This window comes from Erinaceus europaeus, chromosome 13 (genome assembly GCF_950295315.1).
Source record: "Erinaceus europaeus chromosome 13, mEriEur2.1, whole genome shotgun sequence".
NCBI lineage: Eukaryota > Metazoa > Chordata > Mammalia > Eulipotyphla > Erinaceidae > Erinaceus > Erinaceus europaeus.
This window is the reverse complement of record NC_080174.1, coordinates 25,931,500-25,958,866: the sequence shown is the minus strand read 5'-3', so window position 1 is coordinate 25,958,866 and position 27,367 is coordinate 25,931,500. Positions and strand designations below refer to the sequence as shown.

The 27,367-nt window shown below is 37.9% G+C and overlaps 1 protein-coding gene across 7 annotated transcripts in view; it reads left to right on the top strand.

The window, feature by feature from the left end:
• UBE3D (ubiquitin protein ligase E3D) overlaps positions 1-27,367 on the top strand; it is a 227,020-nt gene that overhangs the window by 40,102 nt on the left and 159,551 nt on the right. For 4 of the 7 annotated variants that reach the window (XM_060205444.1, XM_060205443.1, XM_060205441.1 and 1 more), the window contains exons 5-8: positions 6,872-6,941; positions 11,313-11,382; positions 14,570-14,678; positions 17,183-17,346. In XM_060205444.1, the coding sequence (XP_060061427.1) occupies positions 6,872-6,941; positions 11,313-11,382; positions 14,570-14,678; positions 17,183-17,346 (413 nt within the window). The remainder of the gene's footprint in view (positions 1-6,871; positions 6,942-11,312; positions 11,383-14,569; positions 14,679-17,182; positions 17,347-27,367) is intronic. The other 3 variants (XR_009553670.1, XR_009553672.1, XR_009553671.1) reach the window with 1 other exon arrangement.

Sequence of the window (27,367 nt, the reverse complement as noted above, 5' to 3'; positions counted from 1 at the left end):
TAGTCTAATTTAAATTCAAAGTATTTTCTTGCTCCAGGATAGCCACTATACAGGAAGGCCTAAGTATTTTACTGTGCTGCCCATACTCTAGGGTTGTGCTGATGTTATAAAAGCAGACGCCATTAAAGAAAACGAGGAAATGGAGGATTCCAGGCATGGAAATAAGGCTCATGCTGCAGGCACTAAGGTGGCGTTTTGACAGCACGAAGGTCAGGTGGCTCCAGCTATAAAAGTGGCTTGAGGGAGAAGGCAATTTCCTCTCACTGCAGAGAACAAGTGGTTTACCTTATTTTAAAAGAAAATCAATGACATTGACTTGGCTCTTGTGAGGAATCATTCCCCTGATGGCAACTCAATACAGATGTGATTTAAAAAGTAAAGAAAATTATTGCCATGGAATCTTCATTTCAGCACTTGAGTGTTGGTAGGGACAAAACTGTTGTATGTTAAGTTTCATTTCGAGCTCATTTAATTTTTGTAATGTAAATTAAGCTACTTCAGGAACAATGCAGCAAGCAGTTTAGCTTGTAAGTTAGTTTATAAAGCTATTTTTTTTTTTTTACTTTTGAGGGAGATTAAAGAAGTTCATCAGGTATTGAGGTTGTTACCAGTAACAATTATTTAACTGCCTCATCTTGCACCACAAACACAAGTCCCTTTTCCCCTAAATATAGTTCATCTTAAATTATAATACTTTGGTTGTCTATTGATATATTTCTAAAAGATTAATGGTAAGAAATATATTATTATAGTTAATATAGTATTATACCCTAATATTTTGCTGCCTTGTGTTTTAATTTGTTGTTGTTGTTTTTTTTTTTTTGTCACTAAGATAATAGTTTAAGTGTTTGGAAGATTTGAATGGGGCAGGAATGGAGAAAGATTAAATAAGAGAAACATAAAATCCCCTTTTTAAACTCTGCACTACATGTTGCTATACTCATATTTCTGTCTATCATTCACATGGAGTCAATTTTCAACAATGTCTATTAATTGTGCCCAACCATCTTATGTATTAAAGGATCATATTTAGACATTACAGATCTCAGCATCCAGGAGACTGGGAAATTACAGTCATGCTAAGCTACTGTTGAAAAGATTGTTTTTAAGTTAGCCTAGATGGAAGTTTCACTTTAATTGCATATTGCAGCAGTTGAAAGAGTATGCCTGTGACCAAAATAGTAACATAAATTTGGAGGGACTGCTTAAACAGTGCTCTCAGGGCTCCTGTGGGAACAAGGCTTGTTCTGTGCTATTGGAAACCTATTTCTCATATCACCCAGTCTAGCCATCTAGCAGGGCTTTGAAATGTCACATGGTGACACAGCATCCTAATGCCGTCTCTTGGGAAACATTCTTTTGAGGCGAGACAATATCAAGGGTCCTTAGGAATTGAAATCACACAAAGGGAAATAAAAACGGGTACAGGAGGCTAACCCACCTCTCTGAGCAGCACTGTCATCTCTCAGATATATTGATTTAATTAGTCCACAACCATGTCTTTCTTTGATGATTACTCCATTGTGTCTCACACTGTTGGGTTGATTCACCACACAACTTGGCTTTATAATTTCCTTTAAGATGGGTCAAGAAAAATGCATGGCAGTGGAGAGCTGTTCTTTAAACAAAATTAAAGGCATACAAGATTTTAATTAAAAAGATCAAACTTATAAAAGAGCATAACCAGCAAACACAGTGTGTCCAACACATTTCTTATTTCTTGAGTATGCAATATATATTGCTTGTGCCTTTGCTAATGAGTCAGTTATATGTCCCTTGTTTTCTAAAGATACCTGCTGCTGATTTCCTATTCTTGCATTTGTTTATTTCCTTGCTAATTTTCATCTCTACCAACATAATAATTTTTTTTTTACATCTTATAATAGGATGATATAAATGGCATCTTTTTTTTTTTTTTGGGAAATTGCACCGAGCCCCAGGGTTATTGCTGGGGCTCGGTGCCCGTACCACAAGTCTACTGCTCCTGGAGACTATTTTTTCCTCCTTTTTTTGTTGCCTTTGTTATTTATTTTTGTTTATCATTGTTGTTATTATTATTAACACATTTTGCTACTTTTTAAAAAAAAGTATTTTATTTATTTTATTTTTGAGAGAGATGCAGAGAGAGAAACACCAGAGCACTGCTCAGCTCTGGCTTATGGTGGTGCAGGGAATTGAACCTGGGACTTCAGAGACTCAGGCATGAGAGTCTCTTTGCATAACCATTATGCTATATACCCCTGCCTGGTTATTTTTATTATTGTTGTTATTGATGTCGTTGTTGTTGGATAGGACAGAGAGAAATAGAGAGAGGAGGGGAAGACAGAGAGGGCAAGAGAAAGACACTTGCAGGCCTGCTTCACCGCCTGTGAAGCGACTTCTTAGCAGGTGGGGAGCCCAAGACCTGAACTGGGATCCTTATGTTGGGTGGGTCTTTGCACTTAGCCACGTGCACTTAACCCGCTACGGTACCGCCCGACCCCCCATAAATAGCATCTTAACCTTTTTCTAGTTTGTAAAAGATGTAGAAAGTGTAGTTCCACTACACGAGTTCATTCTATATTGTGAAGAACAAATCTGCTTGAAGTTTATTTTTTTATATTACAACTGGCATGCTTTATCTTTTATTTTTTCCCTTCACATATTTAATAATAATCAATCTGTTTTAGTAATTTTATTGTTAAATCATTGTGTGTGATTTTTAAAAAATACTTTCTTTAAAAAAATTTTTTTAAATGTATTTATTTTCCCTTTTCTTGCCCTAGTTGTTTTATTGTTGTTGTAGTTATTGTTGTTATTGATGTCGTCGTTGGATAGGACAGAGAGAAATGGAGAGAGAAGGGGAAGACAGAGAGGGGGAGAGAAAGATAGACACCGGCAGACCTGCATCACTGCTTGTGAGGCGACCCCCCTGATCTAACCGGTCCTTGTGGTTCGTGCCACGTGCGCATAACCTGCTGCGCTACCGCCTGACTCCAAGAAGTGTGTGATTTTTATATTCTCAGAAGAGTGCATTGTTAAGCTTGGTAAACATTAACAAATAGAAAAAAAAAGTATTATGAACAATATATCAGTAATCTTATTTCATAAAATGTGCTTCATCTTTCTAATATTTTTGTTCAAGTGTTCTAAAACAAGTCTGTTAGGGCTGGGTGGTAGCACATCTGGTGGAGCGTACATGTTACAGTAGTGCACAAGGACTCAGGTTCAAAGCGTCCAGTCCCCACTTTCAAGGCGGAAAGCTTCACAAGTGGTGAAGCAGAGCTTCAGGTGTCTCTCTAGCTCTCTTTTTCTCCACCTACCCCTCCCCTCTCAATTTCTGATTGTATCTATCTAATAAAGACAATACATTAAAAAAAAAAAAAACACCAAGTCATATTATGTCATTCATCCTTCTGAGTTTCAGTATGTACATTTAAAATATGGATTTTTTTTTAACCTAGTCACTATCATTTCACAACTGACAAAGTTGACTATTATTACTTGGTGATAGAGTGCCAAGCCATATACAGTATCTGCAGTTATTTTAAGCATATCTTAAAAAAAGAAAAAAAAGATCCAGCTCTCTGGCTTATGGTGTTCTGGGGACTGAACCTCTCATCTTCTGTACCTCAGGCATGAGACTCTTGCAAAACCACTGTATTATTTCCCTGTCCCCTAAAAGTAGCTCTTACTGTTTTTTTTTTCTAAAGCAAAATTTATACATCTAGTTATTTTAGGTAGTTGATTTTTATTGATCAGATTTAAAAATTCTGATTAGCCATATATTGAAAAAATAAAATCTGGGGGCTGACTGATGGTACACTAGGTTGAGTGCTCACCTTTCCATGCTCATGTACTTGACTTGAAGCCTCAGGTCTGCACCTGAAGGGGGGAAGCTTCACAAGTGCAGAAGCCATGGTGCAAGTGACTCTCTTATCTCTCTTCCTCTCTATCTCCCCCTTTCCCCTTCAGCTTCTCTCTATCCTGTCAAATAAAGAGGAAAAAAAAAGGGGGGGGGAGGGAGATAGCCTCCAGAAGTGATGGATTCATCATGCAGGGACCAAGCCACAACAATTATCCTAATAGCAGAAAATAAACAAACAAAAACAGTTAAAAAAATACACAGTTGAATCTTATTTTAACAATCTAACAAAACAGCTTTATTTTTTTAAAGTCTTTTTTTCTCCCTTTATTGGGTGATTAGTGTTTTCCATTCAACAGTAAAAAAAACCCAAACTAACTAACTAAAAAAAAAAACAAACAGCTTTTTAAGCTAACAAAAAGAGACAGAGAGACACCTGGAGCCCTGCTTCACCACTTGTGAAGCTTTTCCCTTGTAGGTGGGGACCAGGGGCTTGAACCTTGGTCCTTTCTTGTGCACTGTAATGTGAGCACTTAACCAGGTGCACCACCTCCTGGTCCCTGGTCTGTAACATTTTTTTTTAAATGTTTTAATTAATTATTTATTTGATAGAGACAGAAATTGAAAGGGAAAGGGGGAGATAGAGAGGGAGAGAGAGAGACACCTGCAGCCCTGCTTCATCACTTGTGACACTTTCCCTCTGCAGGTGGGGACCAGGGGCTTAAACCTGGGTCCTTGTGCATTGTAACAGGTGTGCTCAACCAGGTGCGCGACCACTCAGCCCCTGGTCTGTGACTTTTTATTTACCTCTCTAGTAAGAAAATGAATGTTTTTATGTCACGATCTGATAGCACACACAAGTATACCCTAGATAAATTTCTTGGAGCAATACTTAGTCTATATTTGAAGCACTTTTGAGGGTGGGAGTGGGAAGAATAGTAGTGTATTGGATTGATTCCAGGAATTGGTTTAGAAAACACTTGCCATGGTACTTAGAAACACCACCTTTTGCATCTGTGGGACCTGGAATAAAGTAACAGCTCTACACATTTTATGGAACTCAGTTTAAATATGAGAATGTGTCAGATTCATTCATTATTTATCTGTCTATTATTATTTTTTAATTTATTATTTTTTATTTATTTAAGAAAGGATAAATTAACAAAACCATAGGGTAGGAGGGGTACAACTCCACACAATTCCCACCACCCAGTCTCCATATCCCACCCCCTCCCCTGATAGCTTTCCCATTCTCTATCCCTCTGGGAGCATGGACCCAGGGTCATTGTGGGTTGTAGAAGGTGCAAGGTCTGGCTTCTGTAATTGCTTCCCCGCTGAACATGGGCGTTGACTGGTCGCTCCATAGTCCCAGTCTGCCTCTCTCTTTCCCTAGTAGGGTGTGTCTCTGGGGAAGCGGAGCTCCAGGACACATTGGTGGGGTTATTTTTATTTTTTAATGCTTTTTAAAAAACATTTTTATTATTTATTGGATAGAGACAGCCAGAAATCAAGAGGGAAGGGGTGATAGAGGAGACAGAGAGACACCTGCAGCACTGTTTCACCACTTGTGAAGCGTTCCTCCTGCAGGTGGGGACCAAGGGCTTGAACCTGGGTCCTCATGCCTTGTATCGTGTGCACTCAACAAAGTGTGCCACCACCTGACCCCTAATTTTTTAGGAAGACAGAGAGGGGGAAAGAAAGATAGACATCTGCAGACCTGCTTCACTGCCTATGAAGCGACTCCCCTACAGGTGGGGAGCTGGGGGCTCGAACCGGGATCCTTAACTCTGGTCCTCAAGCTTTGCACCACTTGTGCTTAGCCTGCTGCGCTACTGCCTGACGCCCCATGGGAGTCTTTTTACATATGACTGTGATATCTCCCTGGCTCGATTCTTCTTCTTCTTCTTAAGACTTATTTATTAATGACAGAGGACAAAACGAATCAGATCATTACTCTGCACATATGATGCCTGGGACTGTACTTAAAGCCACTGCACTTGTTAAATACACCTAATAGTAATTTATAGAAGAGTGCTTTTTAGTGCATCTTTCCATGAAGGAGTATTTATATCAAGTGAAATATAACTGTACTCAAATTTATGCAAACTAGTCAAACTGCATCCTTAGATTCCTCATTTACACTAGCAGTCTATTCTGTGGATTCACAGAGAGTAACTTCAAAGGACAAGAATTGCAGAACTTCCTTGTCCTGCCCATTTTTATGTGGCTTCTGCCTTATTACACTATCTGGGTGAAGGCAGTGTTATGTTTCTTTAGCAAATGTATTTCTATGAATATGAAAAGAATACTGCTTGCTTAATAGCATTAATAATAATAATGCTGTTTGATTAATTATCACTTTTATTTGTTTAACAATAGTTCAGGTGAATACTAGCTCCTTTAGTCTATTCCAGTGACAAATTTGAATTTTTGAAGATCAAGACTATTTTGAAATTAAAGAATGTTTCAAGAATTTGCCCCCAGTGCTATCCATCTTTCTAATTACAGTGTATATATTAAATGGAAACATAGAATTATATGAGTTAGAAATGTTTTACTCCTGGTGGTTGATTATAAACTATAGGATTACTTTTACAAAACTTACTGGGTTCTAAGTCAAAATAATATGAATACAAGTTCTGTTTTACAGGGTTTTTTTTTTTTTAACATGAATTGGGCAAGGCATATACCCTCTCTGTGTGTTTTTTTCCTCCATCATCTGCTTATTCTAAATTGTAAGGATGTTTAGAACTATAAAGTGCTTCTTCAAATTATTTGTCAACATTAAGTGATCACAAACTGGTTAATTTTGGAAGAAATTAGTTCATTTATTATATTGCCTTAAATTTTTTAGAAAATATCTCTATGCATGTGAATTATGTACACAAGCTGTATGTTTTCCCAGTAGTTAGTAGAGGGCAAAATAAAATGTAAAGTTCAATATATACTCTAGAGACTATGTTAAAATTATATATTCCTTTTAAGAAAAACTGAATGACATTTAAATGACATTTTTCTGTTCTATAGAAACCAAAGGCAAATACCAAAGTAATTTGTAAACGTTGCAAGATAATATTGGGAGAGACCATGTCATCAGGTAAGAATTTCATAATAAAAATGCCAAATGATTGCCTCCTTGTTAAAAACCCAACAGGAAGGTATTTTACAGGAAATGTGTGAAAAATAGATGGATCATATATGTTATAGCACTGATACTTTAAAAAATGGAAACCAACTAACACATCTAATATATCAAGAATTTATATAATTTGTCTTTGCAAATATACAACATTTGATTTTTGTCTTGTTTTGGTCAGAATGATGATGACAGGAGCAAAGAACACAGAGAGGAGGAGAGATGTCACAGCATTACTCTACCTCTCCTGAAACTCTCCCTTTTTCATTGTGCTCCCACTGTACTCTTGAATGCAGGTGTTCCGTACATGTTAAAAAAAGCACTCTATGAAGCTAGCTAACTCCTGTCCCTCTATAGTGTTAAGTTTGGTAATTTTCAGTATTTCATATTTTTTGATAGGCATAAAATAATAGTAAACTTTATTTGTAGGTCTGTCTTAAAGAATGCTGAAGTGATTGTGGGAGTTGACACAGTAGAGAAAGACTTAATTATTAGGTCCCAAGTTCAACCCATGGCATTCTAGGTGCCAGAGCGATTCTCTGCCTCTCTCCTGCTTTTTTGTGATACATATATATATATATATATGTGTGTGTGTGTGTATATATATATTTTTTCCCCCTTTTAGATTTATTTATGAGAAAGAAAGTGCCACAAGCTGAGCTTAGGAGCTCATGCTTGAGAATTGAATGCTTTATCCACTGTGGCACCCCTCAGGCTGCTGGAGTATTTTTTAAATTAAATTTATTTATAAAAAGAATAAAACCATAGGATAGGAGGGGTACAACTCCACACAATTCCCACCACCAGAACTCCATATCCCATTCCCTCCCCTGATAGCTTTCCTATTCTTTAACTCTCTGGGAGTATGGACCCTGACAATTAAAATACATCACTGTTTAAAGATGACAGTTTAAAAATTTCTAAAAGGCTACACATTCTTTATTTGTTTTATAGGAGACAAATAGTTGCTTTTAATATAATCAATTAGAAGATGTGATTTAAGTGGAGCTAGTGTATTTAGGAGATGGAAGATGGTGGGACCTTTAGTGTGTTTTTGTTAACATCAGAATCATGTTAGTAGTTGCCTGTTCAAAGTGAATAGAAATGGAGGAATTACGTAGTAGGAAGAACAGCACCTTCAATATCATATCTGGAGAATGAAAGTAAAGACTCTAAGTAACAATTTAAAAAATTTTAAGACGTCCACTTAATTAAGTGTATGCATATGTGTGTGATTTATTAGTTATTATGAACAGACCATGGCCGGTGCGCCGCTATGTTTCATCACTGGGGAGCCAGAGACCACCCGAACTGCCCCTGCGGCTACAGACAGACTATGACCCACATAGTCAACGACTGCCTCCTCTCCAGATTCAAAGGAGGTCTCGAAACTTTACATCAGCCTCAACCTGACGCTGTTGACTGGCTACGGAAGAAGGGCAAACGCTAGAAGAAGAAGAATTATCATTATTATTTTACCATTACACTGCTCAGCTCTGGCTTACAATTTTTTGGAAGTTGTTTTCTTTCCTCTCTGAAGCCCAGTTAAAATTATTAGTTAAAAGAAATATATACACATATACATTCACGGAAATAAAAATGGAGAGATGAGTTAATGCAAACAAGGAGGCGTGAGCTAATGCTTTTTGGGAACTGTAAAGCTGAGATGTGTGGTTACTTATTTGGCAGCATGGAGGAAGCAGCAGCCTTTTCATCTATAGAAGATTATCTGCATGAGAAGTAAGCTAGTATTTATTGTAGAGCCCCAGAGCTGGTCAAAAGTTGGATGCAGTAGGTAGCAGTGTGAAACAAAGGACTGGTAGTATAATGATTAATTTAAAGTTTGTAAGTGGAGCTGTAAGTCTCCTAAGTCTGAAGGACCTTTTCTTGGAATAATAGAAGAGTACTAATCTGAGAAAAGACTTTCAGATTGATTACTGGGAGTTGTTCCACCAAATAAGTGAAGAGCTAAATGAATTAGTATTCAGTCATCTCATAGTCAACAAGCTTTGAACTTAGACCCAAGAGCTCCCTGTTAGCATTTTATATCCTTTTACTGAACTATAAATAGGTTACTGAGAATCACCACTATTTGAGAAAACCTCTGACATAAGTGAAATCAAAGCAAATCATTGAGTAGGCATTCTAGGTACTGAGAAGAAACATTATTCATGAAACAGAAGAAAATCATTTTAAAAAGTCCTTGAGGAATTAAATAATATCACCTCCATATTACAAAGCACATAGAATTAAAAATGTAGCAATTGAGAAAATGAGTTAAAGGATTAGACAATCACAAAACTAGATGAGGGCTCAGAACCAAAAGAGAGATGCTGAAAGTTGGTGAGAATATATATGTAAACTATCATTCATGTTTTCTGAAGATAGAGATATATTTTTTTCTCATTTATTACTGTAACCTAAAGTCTTAGAATAGTATCTTCCAGCAGTCACTGATGACTTGTTAATTTGTCTATACACACAATGGAATTCTATTCAGTTATTAGAAATGGTGAAATCATCCTCTTTGCCTCAGCTTGGAATGGAAAGAATCATGTTAAATGAGACCATCCAGAAGGAGAAAAGATGAATACCAAATAATATCAGTTAGAGGTGGGACTTCAGAAACAAGGAGGAAAAGTTAAAACACAAAGTGAAACTGGGGCTAGGTGTGGTCTGTTGCATCGTGGCCAAGCATATGGGGGAGTGAAGGAGTTTGATGGGCATTGGGGACTCAATGTACGGTGCTGGAGGAGTACCACCATTGATGAAAGATAAGAGTTTGTACCCATGCGACAACAACTGTCTTGTAAATCATTATTTCCTTAATAAAGAAAGAATAATACTTGACATACAGCGAGTGTCTAGTACATATTTTTTGAAGAAATTAATGACTTAACCCTTTTTGGAACCCACCATATGAGTAATACAAATTCTAGAATGAGAGAATAGAGACAACAGACTGTAGAGAATTATCAAAGGGGGGGGGGTCAGGTGGTGGTACACCTGACTGAACACACAGGTTACAAGGACCCGGGTTCGAGCCCCCGATTCCCATCTGCAGGGGTAAAGCTTTGCGAGTGGTGAAGCAGTGTTGCAGGTGTCTTTCTGTCTCTCTCCTGTATCCCCCTACCCTCTCAATTTCTGGCTCTCTATTCAATAAATAGAGATAATTAAAAAAGAGAGAGAATTACCAAAGAGCAAAAATAGCAAAAACATTTTATAGGGCTACTTTTGAGAGTTATGAGACTTGAATTTCTCAAGGGAAAGGGACTACTTACTAAGTGTCTGGCATAAGTCATCGCAGCATTACAGGGAAGACACTGAGATAAATTAATGAATAATTTCTGAATACCATGGATTGTTTCCAAAGAAAGTAAGCTGGTGATACACAAAGACTTAGAAATTAAATAGCACTGAAATTCAAAACAACACTACTGAAAACTCGAAAAAAATGAAGAAATGCCTTCATATTTTGGGAGAAAATAAATGTTTTAATCCAGAAATATATATATTATCAAACCATCAGATAAACATGTAGAGAATTACCATATTTTTGAACTTCTGACCAAGATGGTGAGGGACTAAGCAGGTCCTATTTTAATTTATGACCAAAATATTTATTTTTTTTCATTTACTTTCTTTTTCTAATACAGAATGAAGTAGTAAGAGAGAGAGAGATAAAGACACTGCTTCATTACCCATGAATGAGTGGCACATATGGCAAAACATATGAGGGGACCTTGGCTTGAACCTGGGTCTCTGGGCATGTTAATGAGTATGCTTTACTGGTTATGTTGCTGCCCAGCTCCCACCAAAACACTTTACAAACAAAATGTTGAGGGGAAAGCTTAAACTCCTGTAAATGGAAAGTTCTATATTCTGAACAAAAGCTACAATAATTTATCTGGAACCCCAAAGTTCCTAGGATTGCCAAATCAGTTTTGAGAAAAAAAGAACAAGACTGAAGGCATCACTCTCCCCAAACTCAAATTATACTACGGAGGTATGATAATCAAAACTGCTTGGCAGTGGAACCAAAATAGACCTGTGGAATAGAAGTGAAAACCCAGAAATAAGCCCTCACATCTTTGGACAACTAATTTTTGACAAAGGGCTCAAACCTTGTGTGAGCACTCTTACCTTGGGGGTGCACTTCTGAAGCAGCTTGTGATATCTGAAGTTAGAAGATAGTAACCAGTGATCATCAATGCTGTATATTCTTTTAACTTTACTGATACTCAGTATATTGTTTGGAATATCATAATTTGAGATAAACATATCAACAAAAATAGTTGTTACATTTTTAATTTTATTATTTTTTATTTATAGAAACTACTAAGTTTTATATGACCGAGATAATTATCCAGCCATCTGAGATGAATTTTTCCTTCATACCAAGGTACGAATAGCAAATTAAGCATATTCAGTCACTTCAAGTTTAGAGGAAGATAGGTACAACTGATTATTTGGGAATTCATTTTTTATTTGTCTCTCTTTTTTTTTAAATTTAATTATTTATTTTTTTAAAATATTTATTTTATTTATTTATTCCCTTTTGTTGCCCTTGTTGTTTTATTGTTGTAGTTATTATTGTTGTTGTCGTTGTTGGATAGGACAGAGAAAAATGGAGAGAGGAGGGGAAGACAGAGGGGGGAGAGAAAGATAGACACCTGCAGACCTGCTTCACCGCCTGTGAAACGACTCCCCTGCACGTGGGGAGCCGGGGTTCGAACCGGGATCCTTATGCCGGTCCTTGTGCTTTGCGCCACCTGCGCTTAACCCGCTACGCTACAGCCCGACTCCCTTGTGTCTCTTTTAAAAAGATAAAGTCTTTGGGAAAATTTTTGTAGGTGAACTAAATCTATAAAAAATAGACTAAGAATTTGATCATGGGTTGCTTACATAATGATTATGTACAAATGTATTCATATGTCTGATTCTTGTACTTCTCTATAAATGAATCATCAATAAGTTTTAAAATAATTACTTCTGGTTTTAATTAGACTTATTTAAAATTTGATACAGGAGTCAGTTTTCTTGTTCATTTTTTTTCTTTTTCCTTTTTTTTTTTTTTTTCCGCCACCATGGTTAGTACTGGAGCTCAGTGCATGCAGGATAAATCCTCTGCTTCTCATGGGCATTTTCTCCTTTTTTTTTTTTTTTTCTTTTACTTAATAGAACAGAGAGTAATTGAGAGGGGAAAGGGAGATAGAGTGATAGAAGGAGTCACCTGCTAACTGCTTCACAGCTTTTGAAGCTGGCTCTCCTGCAAGTAGAGACTAGTGGCTTGAGCCCTGTTCCTTGCATATGGTAACTTGGTGTTCAACCATGTATGCCACTGCCCATGTTGAGCCCTCTCCTGTGTTTTTTATTATTTATTGCTACTTGGGTTATTGCTGGGGCTTTGGTGCCTACATAATAAATCCATTTCTCTTGGCAGCCATTTTTTTTTTTGGTTGTTGTTTGTTTTAATAGAGACAGAGAAATGGAGATGATAAGATGGAGATAGAGAAGGAGAGGGAGACATACTTGTAGCACTGCTCCACTGTTTGTGAAGCTTCCTCCTAACAGTTGGGGACATAGGGTTTGAGACCAGGTCGTTGCTCATGCAACTCTAACTGGTGTGCAGCCAGGTCAGTTTTAAAATCCTGGTATTTTTAAAAAAATACTTTATTTATTTATTAATGAGAAAGATAAGAGGAGAGAGAAAGAAGTAGACATCACTCTGGCACATGTGTTGTGGGGGATCGAACTCAGGACCTCATGCTTGAGAGTCCAAGGCTTTATCACTGCGCCACCTCCTGGACCACTAAATGATGGTGTTTTTTTTCAAAACAAAACACTGCTCAGTTTATGGTAGTGCAGGAGATTGAACCAGGGATTTGAAGCCTTGGACATGAATGTCTCTTGTATAACCATCTCCACAAATCAAATAAAATCCTCTTTCTCTTTCTTTTTTTAAAAGCACTGCTTAGCTCTGTTTTATGGTGGTGCAAGGGATTGAACCTAGGACCTTACAGTTTAAGACATGAGAATATGTTGGCATAACTATTATGCTATCTCTGCCGCCTCTATCTTTATTTTATTTTATTTATTTTTCCTTTTGTTGCCCTTGTTGTCTTTTTATTGTTGTTGTAGTTATTATTGTGGTTGTTATTGATGTCATTGTTGTTGGATACCACAGAGAGAAATGGAGAGAGGAGGGGAAGACAGGGAGGGGGAGCAAGAGAGACATATGCAGACCTGCTTCATAGCCTATGAAGCGACTCACTTCCCTGCAGGTGGGGAGCCGGGGCCTCGAACCGGGATATTTCTACGGGTCCTTGGGCTTTGCGCCACGTGCACTTAACACACACACACACACACACACACACACACACACACACACACACACACGCCTCTATCTTTTTAAAAAATTTATTTATTATTTATTCCCTTTTGTTGTCGTCTTTAGGACAGAGAGAAATGGAGAGAGGAGGGGAAGACAGAGAGGGGGAGAGAAAGATAGACACCTACAGACCTGCTTCACCGCTTGTGAAGCGATGCCCCTGCAGGTGTGTGTGTGTGGGGGGGGGTCGGGCTTGAACCAGGATCCTTAGGCGGGTCCTTGAGCTTTGCCACATGCACTTAACCCGCTGCGCTACCGCCCGACTCCATTTCTTTTTCTTCCTTTCTCTCTCTTTCTCTCTCTCTCTTTCTCTCTCTCTCTCTCTCTTTCTTTCTTTCTTTCTTTCTCTTCCTTCCTTCCTTCCTTTCATTCTTTTTTTTAAAGATAATTAACCACCAAATCCATAAGTATTTGTTTTCTTTACGTCTTTTCAGTTTGCAAACGAGCTAACTATATATAGTATGCATTAAATTTATTACTCTAAAAATTATAATAATCGGGAGTCGGGCGGTAGTGCAGCGGGTTAATCGCAGGTGGCGCCAAGCCAGGACCAGTGTAAGGATCCCAGTTCAAGCCACCGGCTCCCCACCTGCAGGGGAGTAGCTTCACAGGCAGTGAAGCAGGTCTGCAGGTGTCTGTCTTTCGCTCCCCCACTCTGTCTTCCCCTCCTCTCTCCATTTCTTTCTGATCTATTCAACAATGATGACATCAGTAACAACAACAATAAAACAATAAGGGCAACAGAAGGGAATAAATAAATATTTAAAAAAAATTATAGTAATCCAAATTTAGCCTTAAGCTTTATCCTTATTTTAATTTTTATCTTAGAGCTGATAATTATATACATGAACAACATTGTGGACATTACTGTCTAATATCTGGGCAGACATTTCTTACCGTTTAAAACTTAACTGTTTAATGTGTTTTGCCACAGAATATTGACTTTAACAGTGTTTTTTATTCTGGAATTGGAAAAAAAAATCTATGAAGGACTAGCGAATAGGCTATCAGGAGAACAGAACAAACACAATTATATTAAAATTCATGTTAGCATAGGTTGTGTGGGATTGAGCAGCATATAGAAAGCCTGGTCACTACACACATTTGCCTTTCAAGTACCCTGGAGTATTTTGACTCATCTTGCACATTAGACTTATTCTGAGACGCATATTGTGAAAACTGATTTCTGTTCAAACAGGTCTCCGTTTATACAGAGTGTTATCGCCCAGTGTCTGATGGAACTCTCCTCAGCAAGAAGCACTTTTAGATTCGCTATTCAAGGTCATGACAGCAAAGTATACATCTTGGTGAGAAATTACTTCATTTTGCTTTCTGTAATTTCATAGTCTAGAGTCTCAAGAGATTCTTTAGCTTTGTTCCTAATTTTCAGGCCTAGGAAACAGATGATTAAAAATTCGATTTTAGGGCCTGGAAAGTGTCATAACTGGTTGAATGCATACATTAATTACCATTTGCAAGAACCTGGGTTGAAACCCCTGCTCCCTCCCTACAGGTGGAAGCTTCATGAGTGATGAAGTAGTGCTGCTGCAGGTATCATTCTTTTTCCCTCTATTTCTTCCTCCCCTCTCAATTTATCTGTCCCCTCAATAAAATAAAAAAAATAGATTAAAAAATATATTTTTTAAACTTTTTTTTTAATATTTATTTTATTTATTTATTCCCTTTTGTTGCCCTTGTTGTTTTATTGTTGTAGTTATTATTGTAGTTGTCGTTGTTGGATAGGACAGAGAGAAATGGAGAGAGGGAGGGGAAGACAGAGAGGAGGAGAGAAAGATAGACACCTACAGACCTGCTTCACCGCCTGTGAAGCGACTCCCCTGCAGGTGGGGAGCCGGGGTTTGAATCGGGATCCTTATGCCGGTCCTTGTGCTTTGCCACCTGCGCTTAACCCGCTGCGCTACAGCCCGAATCCCAGATTAAAAATATTTTATTGATTGATTTTTAATAGAGACAGAAGTTGAGAGAGAAGGAGGAGATAGTGAGGGAGAACAAAAGAATGACACCATCAGCACTGCTTCACCATCTGTGAAGCTTTTCTCTGCAGGTGGTCACTGGGGATGTGGACCTCGTTCCTTACACATGGTCACTTGTGTGCATCTCTGCCCAGACCTCAGAAATTAGATTTTGATAGCAACCTAGTTCATCAGTCCTAATCTTTAATAACAGGCAGCCAGGGAGGCTGGGAAGTAGTAAAGTATAGGAAAGTTAAGTTCCAGGTTCTGTCCCTGGCACTGCATATGCCAGAGAGACATTCTGATATTCTCTTATTCTCTTTGCCCCCCGCCCATAAAAATAAATGAATGTATCTTACTTTATTTTTTCCTGTAGCTCTGCCCAACTCTGGTTTATGATGGTGTGGGGGATTGAAACTGGGATTTTGGAGCCTCAGGCATGAGAGTCTCTTTGCAGAACCATTATGCTATCTACCCCCACCCAAATGAAATTATCTTAGGAAGAAAGAATGAAAAGGAAAGAAAGAAAAAAAGAAAGAGAAAGAAAGCCAGTCAAACTGTCAGATAAATTCATATTTCATAACTCTCTTCCATCAGCATTTTTTTTTTTTTGCCTCCAGGTTTATTGCCTGCACTATGAATCCACTGCTCCTGGAGGCTATTTTTTTCCTTTTGTTGCCCTTGTTGTTTATCGTTGTTGTTGTTATTGCTATCATTGTTGTTAGATAGGACGGAGAGAAATTGAGAGAGGAGGGGAAGGGAGAGAGAAAGATAGACACCTGCAGATGTTTGTGAAGCGACCCCCCCTGCAGATGGGGAGCCAGGTGTTCCAACCAGGATTCTTATGTTGGTCCTTGTGCTTTGCGCCATGTGCGCTTAACCCGCTGCACCACTGCCCAGCCCCCTTCCATCAACATTTTATGACAATAATACTTATTTCAGAAAGAATGCACATTCTGAACTGTATTTTATTAGTATTTTTGTATTTGCTCAGTTGGTGAGTAAAAAGCAGAACACAAAATTTTCAATTCATTATTACTAATTATATTAACATTTTCATATGTTTTATTTATCACTTATTTCTTCTGTTAATTCTCTTCATGGTGTTTGTCTATATTTCTATAGGGTTGTCCTCCCCACACTCATACATTGATTTCTAGCAATTTTGTATTACAGATAATAGCTTTGTTATATATGTATTAAAGATTTTTTTACTTAGTTTTTTTTTTAAATATATATATATATTTTTTCATTTCCAAAATGGGATGCTGTTTACTTTGAAGGGCTGTGAGTGAGAAGAACAGCATAGTAGCTGAAGCCATTGTCATTAATTTTCCTTTTTAAATTTTTTTATTATCTTTATTTATTAGATAGAGACAGTGAGAAATTGAGTGGGGAGTGGGAGATAGGGAGCATGGAAGAGACAGAGAGACACCTGCATCCCTGCTACACCACTTGTGAAGCTTTCCCCCTGCAGGTGGGTGTTGTTTTCGATGGGTTAGGTTGTTTTCGCCGGGCTGGCTTCACGGGCGGGTAACAGACAACCAGGGACTCATGGTTGAGCTGTAGGCAGTATCTCTTTATTCATGCAGGATGCAGCGCAATCTAAGCCGAGCTGAGTTAAACTAAAGGTCTTTTTTAAAATATTTTTTAACTGCAATACTGGATGAGCAAACCAACTAATGATTATACTTGAAAGGTTTACCTTACTTAAAAACTACATATATGATTTTCCTACATTGTTTATTATTTTTATAATTTTTGTCTTTTGTTGTTGCTTTGAGAGATTGATGATATCTTTATTCTTGGATTTGTTTTATTTCCTCTTATGTTTTTAGCTATGGCTTTTAAACACAGACAGTTTGCTGATTGAATCTTTGGAACTTTCCAATAGTGCCAAAAAATTTCCCTTGTTGGAAGACATAGAAAAAACCAATTCCAGTTCTCCTTGGAATGCTGTCAAGGTCCTCTTCCTCCCATGCATCAAAAACAGGAATGAAAAGTATGTTGTGTTTTTCTTTTCTTTTTCCAGATTATGCTTTGGTTTGTACTGCCTTGCTGGTGTTTAAAATTTTATTGGGAGTCGGGCGGTAGTGCAGCGGGTTAAGCACAGGTGGCGTGAAGCGCAAGGACTGGCCTAAGAATCCCTGCTCGAGCCCTGCTCCCCACCTGCAGAGGCGTCGCTTCACAAGCGGTGAAGCAGGTCTGTGGGTGTCTGTCTTTCTCTCTCCCCTTTTGTGTCTTCCCCTCTTCTCTCCATTTCTCTCTGACCTATCCAACAACGATTACATCAATAACAACAACAATAAAACAACAAGGGCAACAAAAGGGAATAAGTAAATTAATACTTAGAAAAAAATTTAATGTATTAAATGATTCTATACCACTTCTAGGAGTCACACTGCTAAATATTATACTTAAAAGTAGATTGAAATATTACAAATGACTCATGTCAATGTGCCGCAAAGCTGGCTTTTACGGAAAATAATTGCTCTTTTTCTTGTAATCTCAGCTGTCTGTACATATGGCTGTGGTACTAAATCAACATTGACTATGAATGTTTACTGATAAACACTTTCCAAACATTGAGAATACAGTAAGTAGTGAGTGAAATATACTCCCTGACTCCTGGAGTTGTCACTCTAACAGAGGAGAGAAACAGAAACAGAATAGACCCAGTCAAAAAAAAAATCTTATTAATATGGCATCTATTGTGAATTAGGCATATATATATATTTTTTTTTTCCTCCAGGGTTATCACTGGGGCTCAGTGCCGGCATTACTAACCAAGCCACTGCTCATGGAGGCTATTTTTCCTATTTTGTTGTCCTTGTTGTGGTTGTTATTGTTGTTATAGCTGTTGTTGTTGGATAGGACAGAGAGAAATCGAGAGAGGAAGGGAAAACAGAGAGGAGAAGAGAAAGATAGACACCTGCAGACCTGCTTCACTGCTTGTAAAGCAACCCCCCTGCAAGTGGGGAGCCGGGGCTTTGCGCCATGTGCACTTAACCCTTAACTTGCTACGCTACTGTTCAGCCCCAGGCACACATTTTTTTTTTAGAATTTTATTTATTTATTTATTTATAAGAGATATAGAAGGAGAAAAAAAGAGCCAGATATCCCATTGGCATATTTGATTCCAGGAATTTATCTCAGGGCTTGCATGAGGGTCCAATGTTTAATCCATTGTACCACCTCCAGGCTGTCACATCTGTGTTTATATCTCTTATCCCTGCCCAAGCCAGGCCAGACCCTTGAGTGTTAACTCTGGTCTCTCCTTCCTCTGGGGATTCAGGGGCAGATAATGCACTCCAGCTCTGCTTTCACCCCGTTTCCCTACTCTTGGACTCAGCAGGAACCATCCAGGGAGGTTGTGCTAGGGTCATATATACACTAGGGAAGACCTAGGTGGTCATGGAACCAGAGGGAGCACTCAGTATAACATTAATGGGAGAACAGTAGCAGGGAGACCTACTGAGAGTATTAAACACTGGGCATGGAGTAGCTAACTTTATTAAAATTTTAAACAAATATTTATTTATTTATTCATTTATTTCCAGAAGAGAGAGTTTCACATGAGATGGAGAGAAAGAAGCAAGAGCACCCTCTGGTAAATGCAGTACAGGGGATTGAACTGAGAGTGTCAAGCATGCGAGCCCAACACTCTTACCAGTTGAGTCATTGCTCCAGTCTTGAAGTGGCTAGTGTTTTTTTTTGTTTTTTTTTTGCCTCGTGCTACGAATCCACTGTTCCTAGAAGCCATTTTTCCCATTTAGTTGCCCTTATTGTTGTTGTTGTTGTTGTTATTGCTGTTGTTGTTAGGACAGAGAGAAATGGAGAGAGGAGGCGAAGACAGGGGGAGAGAAAGATAGACACCTGCAGACCTGCTTCACTACTTGTGAAGCGACCTCCCTGCAGGTGGGGAGCCGGGGGCTCTAATCTTTACACCAGTCCTCCTTGCACCATGTGTGCTTAACCCACTGTGCTACTGCCTGACTCTCAACGTGGCTAATTTTTAAAAAATATTTTTATTTATTTATTATTGGCTAGAGACAGAAATTGAGAGGGGGAGATAGAAAGGAAGAAAAACAGAGGGACACTTACAGCTCTGGTAAAAACTTTCCCCCTGCAGGTGGGGACCTGTGTCCTTGCACACTGTAGTGTGCCAGGCATGCATTTTTAAGACTTTGACAGCAATCCAGTGGAGTAGGTACTATTACCACCACCATATTTATTTATTTATTTATTCATTCATTCATTTATTTTAGCCAACAAGGGTATCTTTGGGGCTTGGTACATGTGTGCTGCTACTCCCAGTGGTCTTTTTTTTTTTTTTTTTCTGTTTTTATAGAAAGTGAGAGACAGAGAGGAAGTGACAGAAGTGACAGATAGAGAGAGGGAAGGATACCTACACACTGCTTCATCACTGGTGAAGTTGCTGCCTTGCAGGTGGGGACTGGGGATTTGAACTACTTTTCTCATGTATAACTTATACACTCAACACTACACAGTTCCTCCACCCCCTTTTAAAGGTAAGGACAATAAGATGCAAACATAACTTTAATGAAATACAAAACCAGGTAAGGTAGTTGGAGGTTGAGCAGATACATAGAGGAAACTATCATTTTATTTTGAAAAGTATAGTCTCCTTAGCTAAGACATTTAAGGGGGAAATTGATAAATGTGAAAAATATAACAGGGAAGAACATTCCTGGCAGAAGGAACATAAATTGTTCATATTCAAACAGTTTATACTTGTACTGTACTCTCAGATGGGTTTGGTCAATTTTTTACAGAAAATAGACTGTGTTCCCCGCCCCCCAGAAGTGTATAACAAAAATTATAAAAAGTATTGCTTGTCTTTTCTTTTTTTGAATTACAAAAGAAGTACAAATCAAAAGATATTCAAGCAGTAGTGACATTCATAAAGTATAAGATGAAAGTTCTCCAGAAAAACATCCTATTGATTCATCCATTCTTTTTTTCTGTTCCTTCCTATTTGCATCTTAATATAATTTGAATGATAGATGCATGTTTTTTTTTATTTTTCTCTTATTCAAAATTTAAGTTCATTAAAATTTGTTTATAGCATATAGCTTTTAGAAGGCCACATCTGTTTATATGATGGTATATTCACCACTACATCTGTGTTTCTTATGCTAAAAAGAAAAAAAAAAAACACTGTTTTGCAGATTCTGTGTCAGTGCTAGCATTTTATAAAATGACTGTACTATAAATAATTTAACAGTTTTTCTATCGACAGATAGTAGGTTAGTTTTTGTTGCTACAGTTAGTACTTTATAGTGTTTTGTGATTGTGTTTTAAGTATTGTTATAATAAAGATATCCAAGGGTACATTTGCTGAGTCAAAGGTATGGCCTTTGAAATTTTGATAGATAATACAACTTTTTTTTCCTTTGTAAAAAAAAAAAAACTTTGCAAATTTATATTCCTGCTTCTAGTTTCTAGAAGTGCCTATTTCAGTGTACCCTGACCTAAACTGCCATTTAGACTTTTGCCTATATGTTGCTAGTTTATGTGAAACTGGTACAATCTTTGTGTTTCATTGAGGTGTAGTCAGAAAATATGACTTATGTGCTTTATGCTTTGGGATTTTTTTCGAAGACCATGTGTTTTCTGATACCTAGACAACTTTTATGGTATGTATCCTCTGTTGACAAATATGTGCCTTTAGGTATTTAGGTTTACATAGTCAAGATTATTCAACCCTTTGATATGTGTTTTTTTTATTTGAAATATATATATATATATATATATATATATATATATATATATTTTTTTTTGGTAACAGATGTCCTAAATTTTATACTATAATAATGAAAAAGTTAATTTTCACCTGAAAGGTATACTAGTGTGGATATTGCATATTTTAAACCATATAATCTTTGAGATGAAGATAAGGGGTAATAGACTCAGTTATGGTGCTAAAACATGTATTCATTAATACTTTTCTTTTGAGTCATCACTGAAGTTTTACTCCAGGCCAAAGCATTTAGATATACAGAGAACAAAGTTGAAGAGACAGAGATAAAGACACTACTGCACTGTCGCTTTCCTCAGTACAGTGGGGGTCATGTTTGAACCTTGATCATGCTCAATAACAAAACCAATGCACTACCTAAGTGAGCTATTTGACTGGCATCACTATGAATAAGAAATGCTATAATGATTCAATCCACCTGTCCCATTATTCTGTTTATTCTTAGCAAATCCCCATGACACAAGAAATATAATTTTTATAGTCTGTTGCATTATACTTTGCTTATTGGTAGCTTTTTTATTTTTCAAAGGGGGAATAGTTGGCATCCAGTAATGTTTGAGTACTTCAATTTGTATGTTGTCTATAATTACTTTTACTGTGCTTTTGCACCTGCTATTATTTGACTCTGTATAGAAGTAGAAGGGATTTTCTCAAACTGAGTAAGTATCCTCAGAATTACTTTTATCTTGTTAGGACATTAGTATCTTTCTTTGGGGGCATGACTAAGCAAACCATAGGCTCCCTGACATATTTTTGGCACATGGGATGTACATTGACTATTTTAGTGTAATAGGCTAGAATTTTTTTTATAGTAAAAGTGTGGATTGCCAGATGGCATTCTCAAAGAGGAAAATGCCAAATGTAACTATGGTCTTATTTCCTTGAGTACTCAAAAAAAGTGACATGTGATATTTTAAGAATGATCTTTCTTTCTAGCAATAAGATATCTGACTCTTACTATTTTTAAATCTATTTTTTAAATTACTTTAAATCCCTACCCATAGTTTTTCTTTATTTTTTAATTTTTTTATTTATAAAAAGGAAACATTGACTAAGCTATAGAGTAAGAGGGGTACAACTCCACATAGTTCCCACCACCAGAACTCCTTATCCCGTCCCCTCCCCTGATAGCTTTCCTATTCTTTATCCCTCTGGGAGTATGGACCCAAGGTCATTGTAGGATGCAGAAGGTGGAAGGTCTGGTTTCTGTAATTGCTTCCACTCTGAACATAGATATTGACAGGTCGATCCATACTCTCAGCCTGCTTCTCTCTTTCCCTAGTTGGGGAGGGCTCTGGGGAAGCAGAGCTCCAGGACACATTGGTGGGTTTGTCTGTCCAGGGAAGTCTGGTTGGCATCATGCTAGCATCTGGAACCTGGTGGTTGAAAAGAGAGTTAACATACAAAGCCAAACAAATCGTTGACCAATCATGAATCTAAACGCTGGAATAGTGTGGATGAAGAGTTGGGGGGGGGGGGTTCCTCCATTTTGTATAAAGCTACCAGGCCTATTTTAGTTATATTCCAAAGGGCCTGTGGCTATACTAGTTTTTTTTTTTTTTTTTCTTTCTTTTTCTCTTTTCCCCTGAGCCTGAAATCTGATATGCAGGTGGATCCAAGTTAGTGTCTGGGGAGATGATATGGCTACAAAGGAACAAAAAGCTGGATCAGGCAAGAGAATAGCTCCCTAATATGGGAAAGGGGTATAAATATTGTTGACTATAAACCCCATCAATTTGATGTGATCTGGGGCCCATATTCAGCTTAGGAGCCTATGTGACCTCTGCATCCCTGTAGATCTGAGCTCACATTCTGTGGTCATGGGTAGGAACATTCCAAACTGCTCCAATATCCATCCATCCTCCTCAGGTCTAGCATGGAGTATGCTGTCCATCCTGCCTTCGGAGGATGGAACATTCTCTACCGTTCTTGATCCAGGTTGAGGGCATTATGAACTTTATACTGACTCACTACAAACTATTGTGTACTTTTGATTTCAGGTATATATTTTGCCCTAATTTATGAATACATGTGGACCTATGCTCTATCTTATGGGACCTGGTCTATATCTAGGTTTTGGGACTTTGCTAGGAAGTGAACCACCTGAAATGAAATTAGACAATGCTATGAAAGGAAAGGTCTCACCAAAGTAATGAGGGTAAAGGGTTGACATTCATGCCTGACATCTCTGGACACAGTCTGAAGTGAAGCATGCTGAGGTGGTACTCATTGTGTTGATTAGGTTGGGATTGGTGGATGCAATATCTTATGGTATGAATTGAGAGAAGCATGCAGGAAATTGAGCCCTACCCTAGACGTTCCAGGACTGGGGGAAATATAGCTAAAACCTGAAAGCAACCCAGGTGCCCAACAACAGATGAGTGGCTGAGAAAGGTGTGGTATATATGCACAATGGAATACTATGCAGCTGTTAAGAACAATGAACCCATCTTCTCTGACCCATCTTGGATGGAGCTAGAAGGAATTATGTTAAGTGATTAAGTTAGAAAGGTAAAGATGAGTACGAGATGATCCAACTCATAAACAGAAGTGAGAAAGAAGAACAGAAAGGGAAACTCAAATCAGGATTTGACTAAATTTGGAGTAGGGCACCAAAGTAAAAACCCTGGGTTGAGCTTGAGGGTGGATGTTTGGCTTGGACCAATCACGGACTTAAGGGCTGGAATAGTGCAGATAAAGAGTTGGGGGGGGTCCTCCATCTTGTAAATTAAATTTACAAAATTTAGTTATATTCCAAAGGGAAATTTAGTTAAATTAGTTAAATTCCAAAGGGTCTGTGGCTATACTAGTTTTTTTTTTTTTTTTTTTTTTTTTCCCTGAGCCTGAAATCTGATATGCAGGTGAATCCAAGTTATTGTCTGGGGAGATGATGTCATGGCTGGAAAAAGGACCAGAAAGCTGGATCAGGGAAGAGAAAAGCTCCCAAATATGGGGAAGGTGTATAAATATTGTTGACTAAACCCCATCGATTTGTTGTGATCTGGGGCCCATATTCAACTTAGGAGCCTATGTGACCTCATGCAGAAGCTTTTCAACTTGATGTGGTGCTGCTGTTTTATTTTTATGTTTTTTACCTTAATGTTGAATTTAATTCTTCACAAATATCTAGTTAAGTTATATACTGCAAACCCATATCCAATATCATATTTGATGGCTAGTAAGCCTTTTTTCTTAGATCAGATACAAAACAGGGCTGTCCCCTGTCACTACTATTATTGATATTTAACATAGGCCTAGCCATAGCAATTAGGAAGGAAAAAAACCAAAAGAATACAGGTTGGAAGAGAATAGACTGGGGGTTTCATCAGTGCTTTTCCTCTAGATTATATAATTCCTTATCATACAATTTCAGACCTGAAAATGGCACTGTTAAGTGTATATTCTTCCTCAAGCACCACTTTCTTACTTGTCTAGACTGCATCAGCAATTTGATTACTCCTCAAAATACATTGCATACTGTAGTCAGTGAATATTTATACATCTTAATATGTAACTTCAATAGCAGAAACTTTTGGTTTATAGCATATTTTTCTTAAGTCTATCGACTCAAGGATATACAAATACAACTCACCCCCTTTGGAAGTCTATTACCTTGGCTTTTTGTTCAAATATACATATATATATATATATTGCCTCCAGAGTTATTTCAGGGGTTCAGTACTGGCAGTGTGAAGCCACAGCTCCTGGTGTCCAGTTCTTCTTCTTCTTCTTCTTTTTTTTTCATTTTATTCTGTATGACAGAGAGAACTTGAGAGGGGAGAGGGAGGTGGAAAGGGAGAGAGAAGAATAGACACTTGCAGACTTGCTCCACCACTTATGAATCAGCCCACTACAGGGGGAAATCAAGGCACTCAAACCCAGGCACTTGTGTAGGTCCTTATGCATAGTACTATGTGTGCTTAATTGGGTGCACCACCACTCGGCCCTATATCTTTTTTTTTGGATAGAGACAGAGAAATTAAGAGTGAAAACAAGATGGAGAGGGAGACAAAGCCAGGCATGTGTGGCAGTGTTGTACTATTTGTGAAGCTTTCCCCCCTGAAAATGGGGACTGGGAGGCTTGAAACTAGGTCTTTGCACTTTGTAACGTGTGTGCTCAACCAGGTGGACCACCACCTGGCCTCTTGCTTAGATTTTTACAACTGGGATGGATGCATTGAAAGAATCCTAATCTAAAAATAAAAGAAAGTAATCAGATACCTTTGGGAAATTAGAAATGCTTCTTTGAAAAGCACTTTTCACACATTTGCCTGTTAGTATACCATATTATAGCTAAAACTTATCCATCTAGATGTCTCATTATGAGCATACACTGATTTGTGATTTAAAAATACCTCCTTTGAATATACTATGTAAGTACAGTGGCCTAAAAAACAATCTTAACTTTATTTGGAATTCCCACACTATTCATGAGTTCATTCAAAATCATTAAAGAAGAGAGGAAAGTAGACCTTGGCATACAATAAAAAGTGAACTGTCTTCTTAGGGATTCCAGTCTAAACAGACCTTCTGTGAAAAGCAGTTGATCTTTTGCATTGCTTTCTTGGGGGAAATCTGGTTTCCTTCATGAGCTTATGCTTATTTTAAAATAAAGATGGCGAGGGGACTGAGATTGGATAAAGGAAAAAGAAAGTATATATGGAATACTTGCTTTATTTTTGTGTTTTCTAATCATGTACTAAATATCTGAGTCAAACTTGAAGTTCTTCTTTTTTTTTTTGTAATTTCAATATACTTTATTTGGTATGTGATTCCAAAGCAACAGAGCAAGCATTTCTGCCATATGCTGGTAAAGTAACATTGGTCAATTTACCCAAAGAATTTATTTCAAAAGAATGACAATCTGTAATACATGCTGAAAAACAGATTTTCATAGGAAAGCTATTCACAAGTTAAACTGAAGAAAATATAATAAAGCGGGGGGGGGGGGAGTTCTTTCCACTTTATCTCCACCCCAGTGAAAACTGATAAGAGCTGAGCAGGGCAAGCACTTGTGTCTTCATTTAGTGGAATTAAGAGGCCTCTGTAGTCTGGTGCTGGTGGAGTGGCATGCAAACAAATATGCACCAATTTACTTGTTTTAAATATTCAGTTATCCCAAAAGTTTTGTTATATTGAAGAAAAAAGATTCTACATCTGATACCGAAATGTCTGAGAACTGTAGTTTACCAGACTGAGTTTGACTTCACTGATTCATGGCAAGGTTACAAAATACAATACTGATCACATTGAGACAGTTCCGAATGTCAGGATAGATGGATCTCTCTCTCTGCCTCTCACTCCTATCATCAAAGGTTTGTGTCCCCATCCCCACCCCCACACCCATTGATAACCACTATAGTTCTCTCACAGTCTTAGCTATAGGTTGCCATTTTTTTTTTCACATTTGTATACTCAGTTCTCTATATTTCACATAAGAATGAAACCATTCTGTAGTTGTCCTTCACCTCCTTACTTGCTCCACTAAGCATCCTCTTTTCCAATTCTATCTACTTTATTCCACAGGACACAATATCGTCTTTTTTTTTTTAATTGCTGAATAATACTCTATTGGATTATATGTCCCATAATTTTTATTTTATTTATTTATTTTTTTATTTAAGAAAGGATTAATTAACAAAACCATAGGGTAGGAGGGGTACAACTCCACACAATTCCCACCACCCAATCTCCATATCCCACCCCCTCCCCTGATAGCTTTCCCATTCTCTATCCCTCTGGGAGCATGGACCCAGGGTCATTATGGGTTGCAGAAGGTAGAAGGTCTGGCTTCTGTAATTGCTTCCCCGCTGAACATGGGCGTTGACTGGTCGGTCCATACTCCCAGTCTGCCTCTCTCTTTCCCTAGTAGAGTGTGTCTCTGGGGAAGCGGAGCTCCAGGACACATTGGTGAGGTCTTCAATCCAGGGAAGCCTGGCCAGCATCCTGATGGCATCTGGAACCTGGTGACTGAAAAGAGAGTTAATATACGAAGCCAAACAAATTGTTGAGCAATCATGGACCCAAAGCTTGGAATAGTGGAGAGGAAGTGTTAGGGGGGTACTCACTGCAAACTCTAGTGTACTTCTGCTTTCAGGTATATATTTTGCAGTAGTTTACGGATACGTGTGAACATATGCTCTCTCTCATAGAAACTGGTGTATATCTAGGTTTTGGGACTTTGTTAGAAAGTGAACCACCTGAGATGAAATTAGAGTATACTATGAAAGGAAAGATCTCA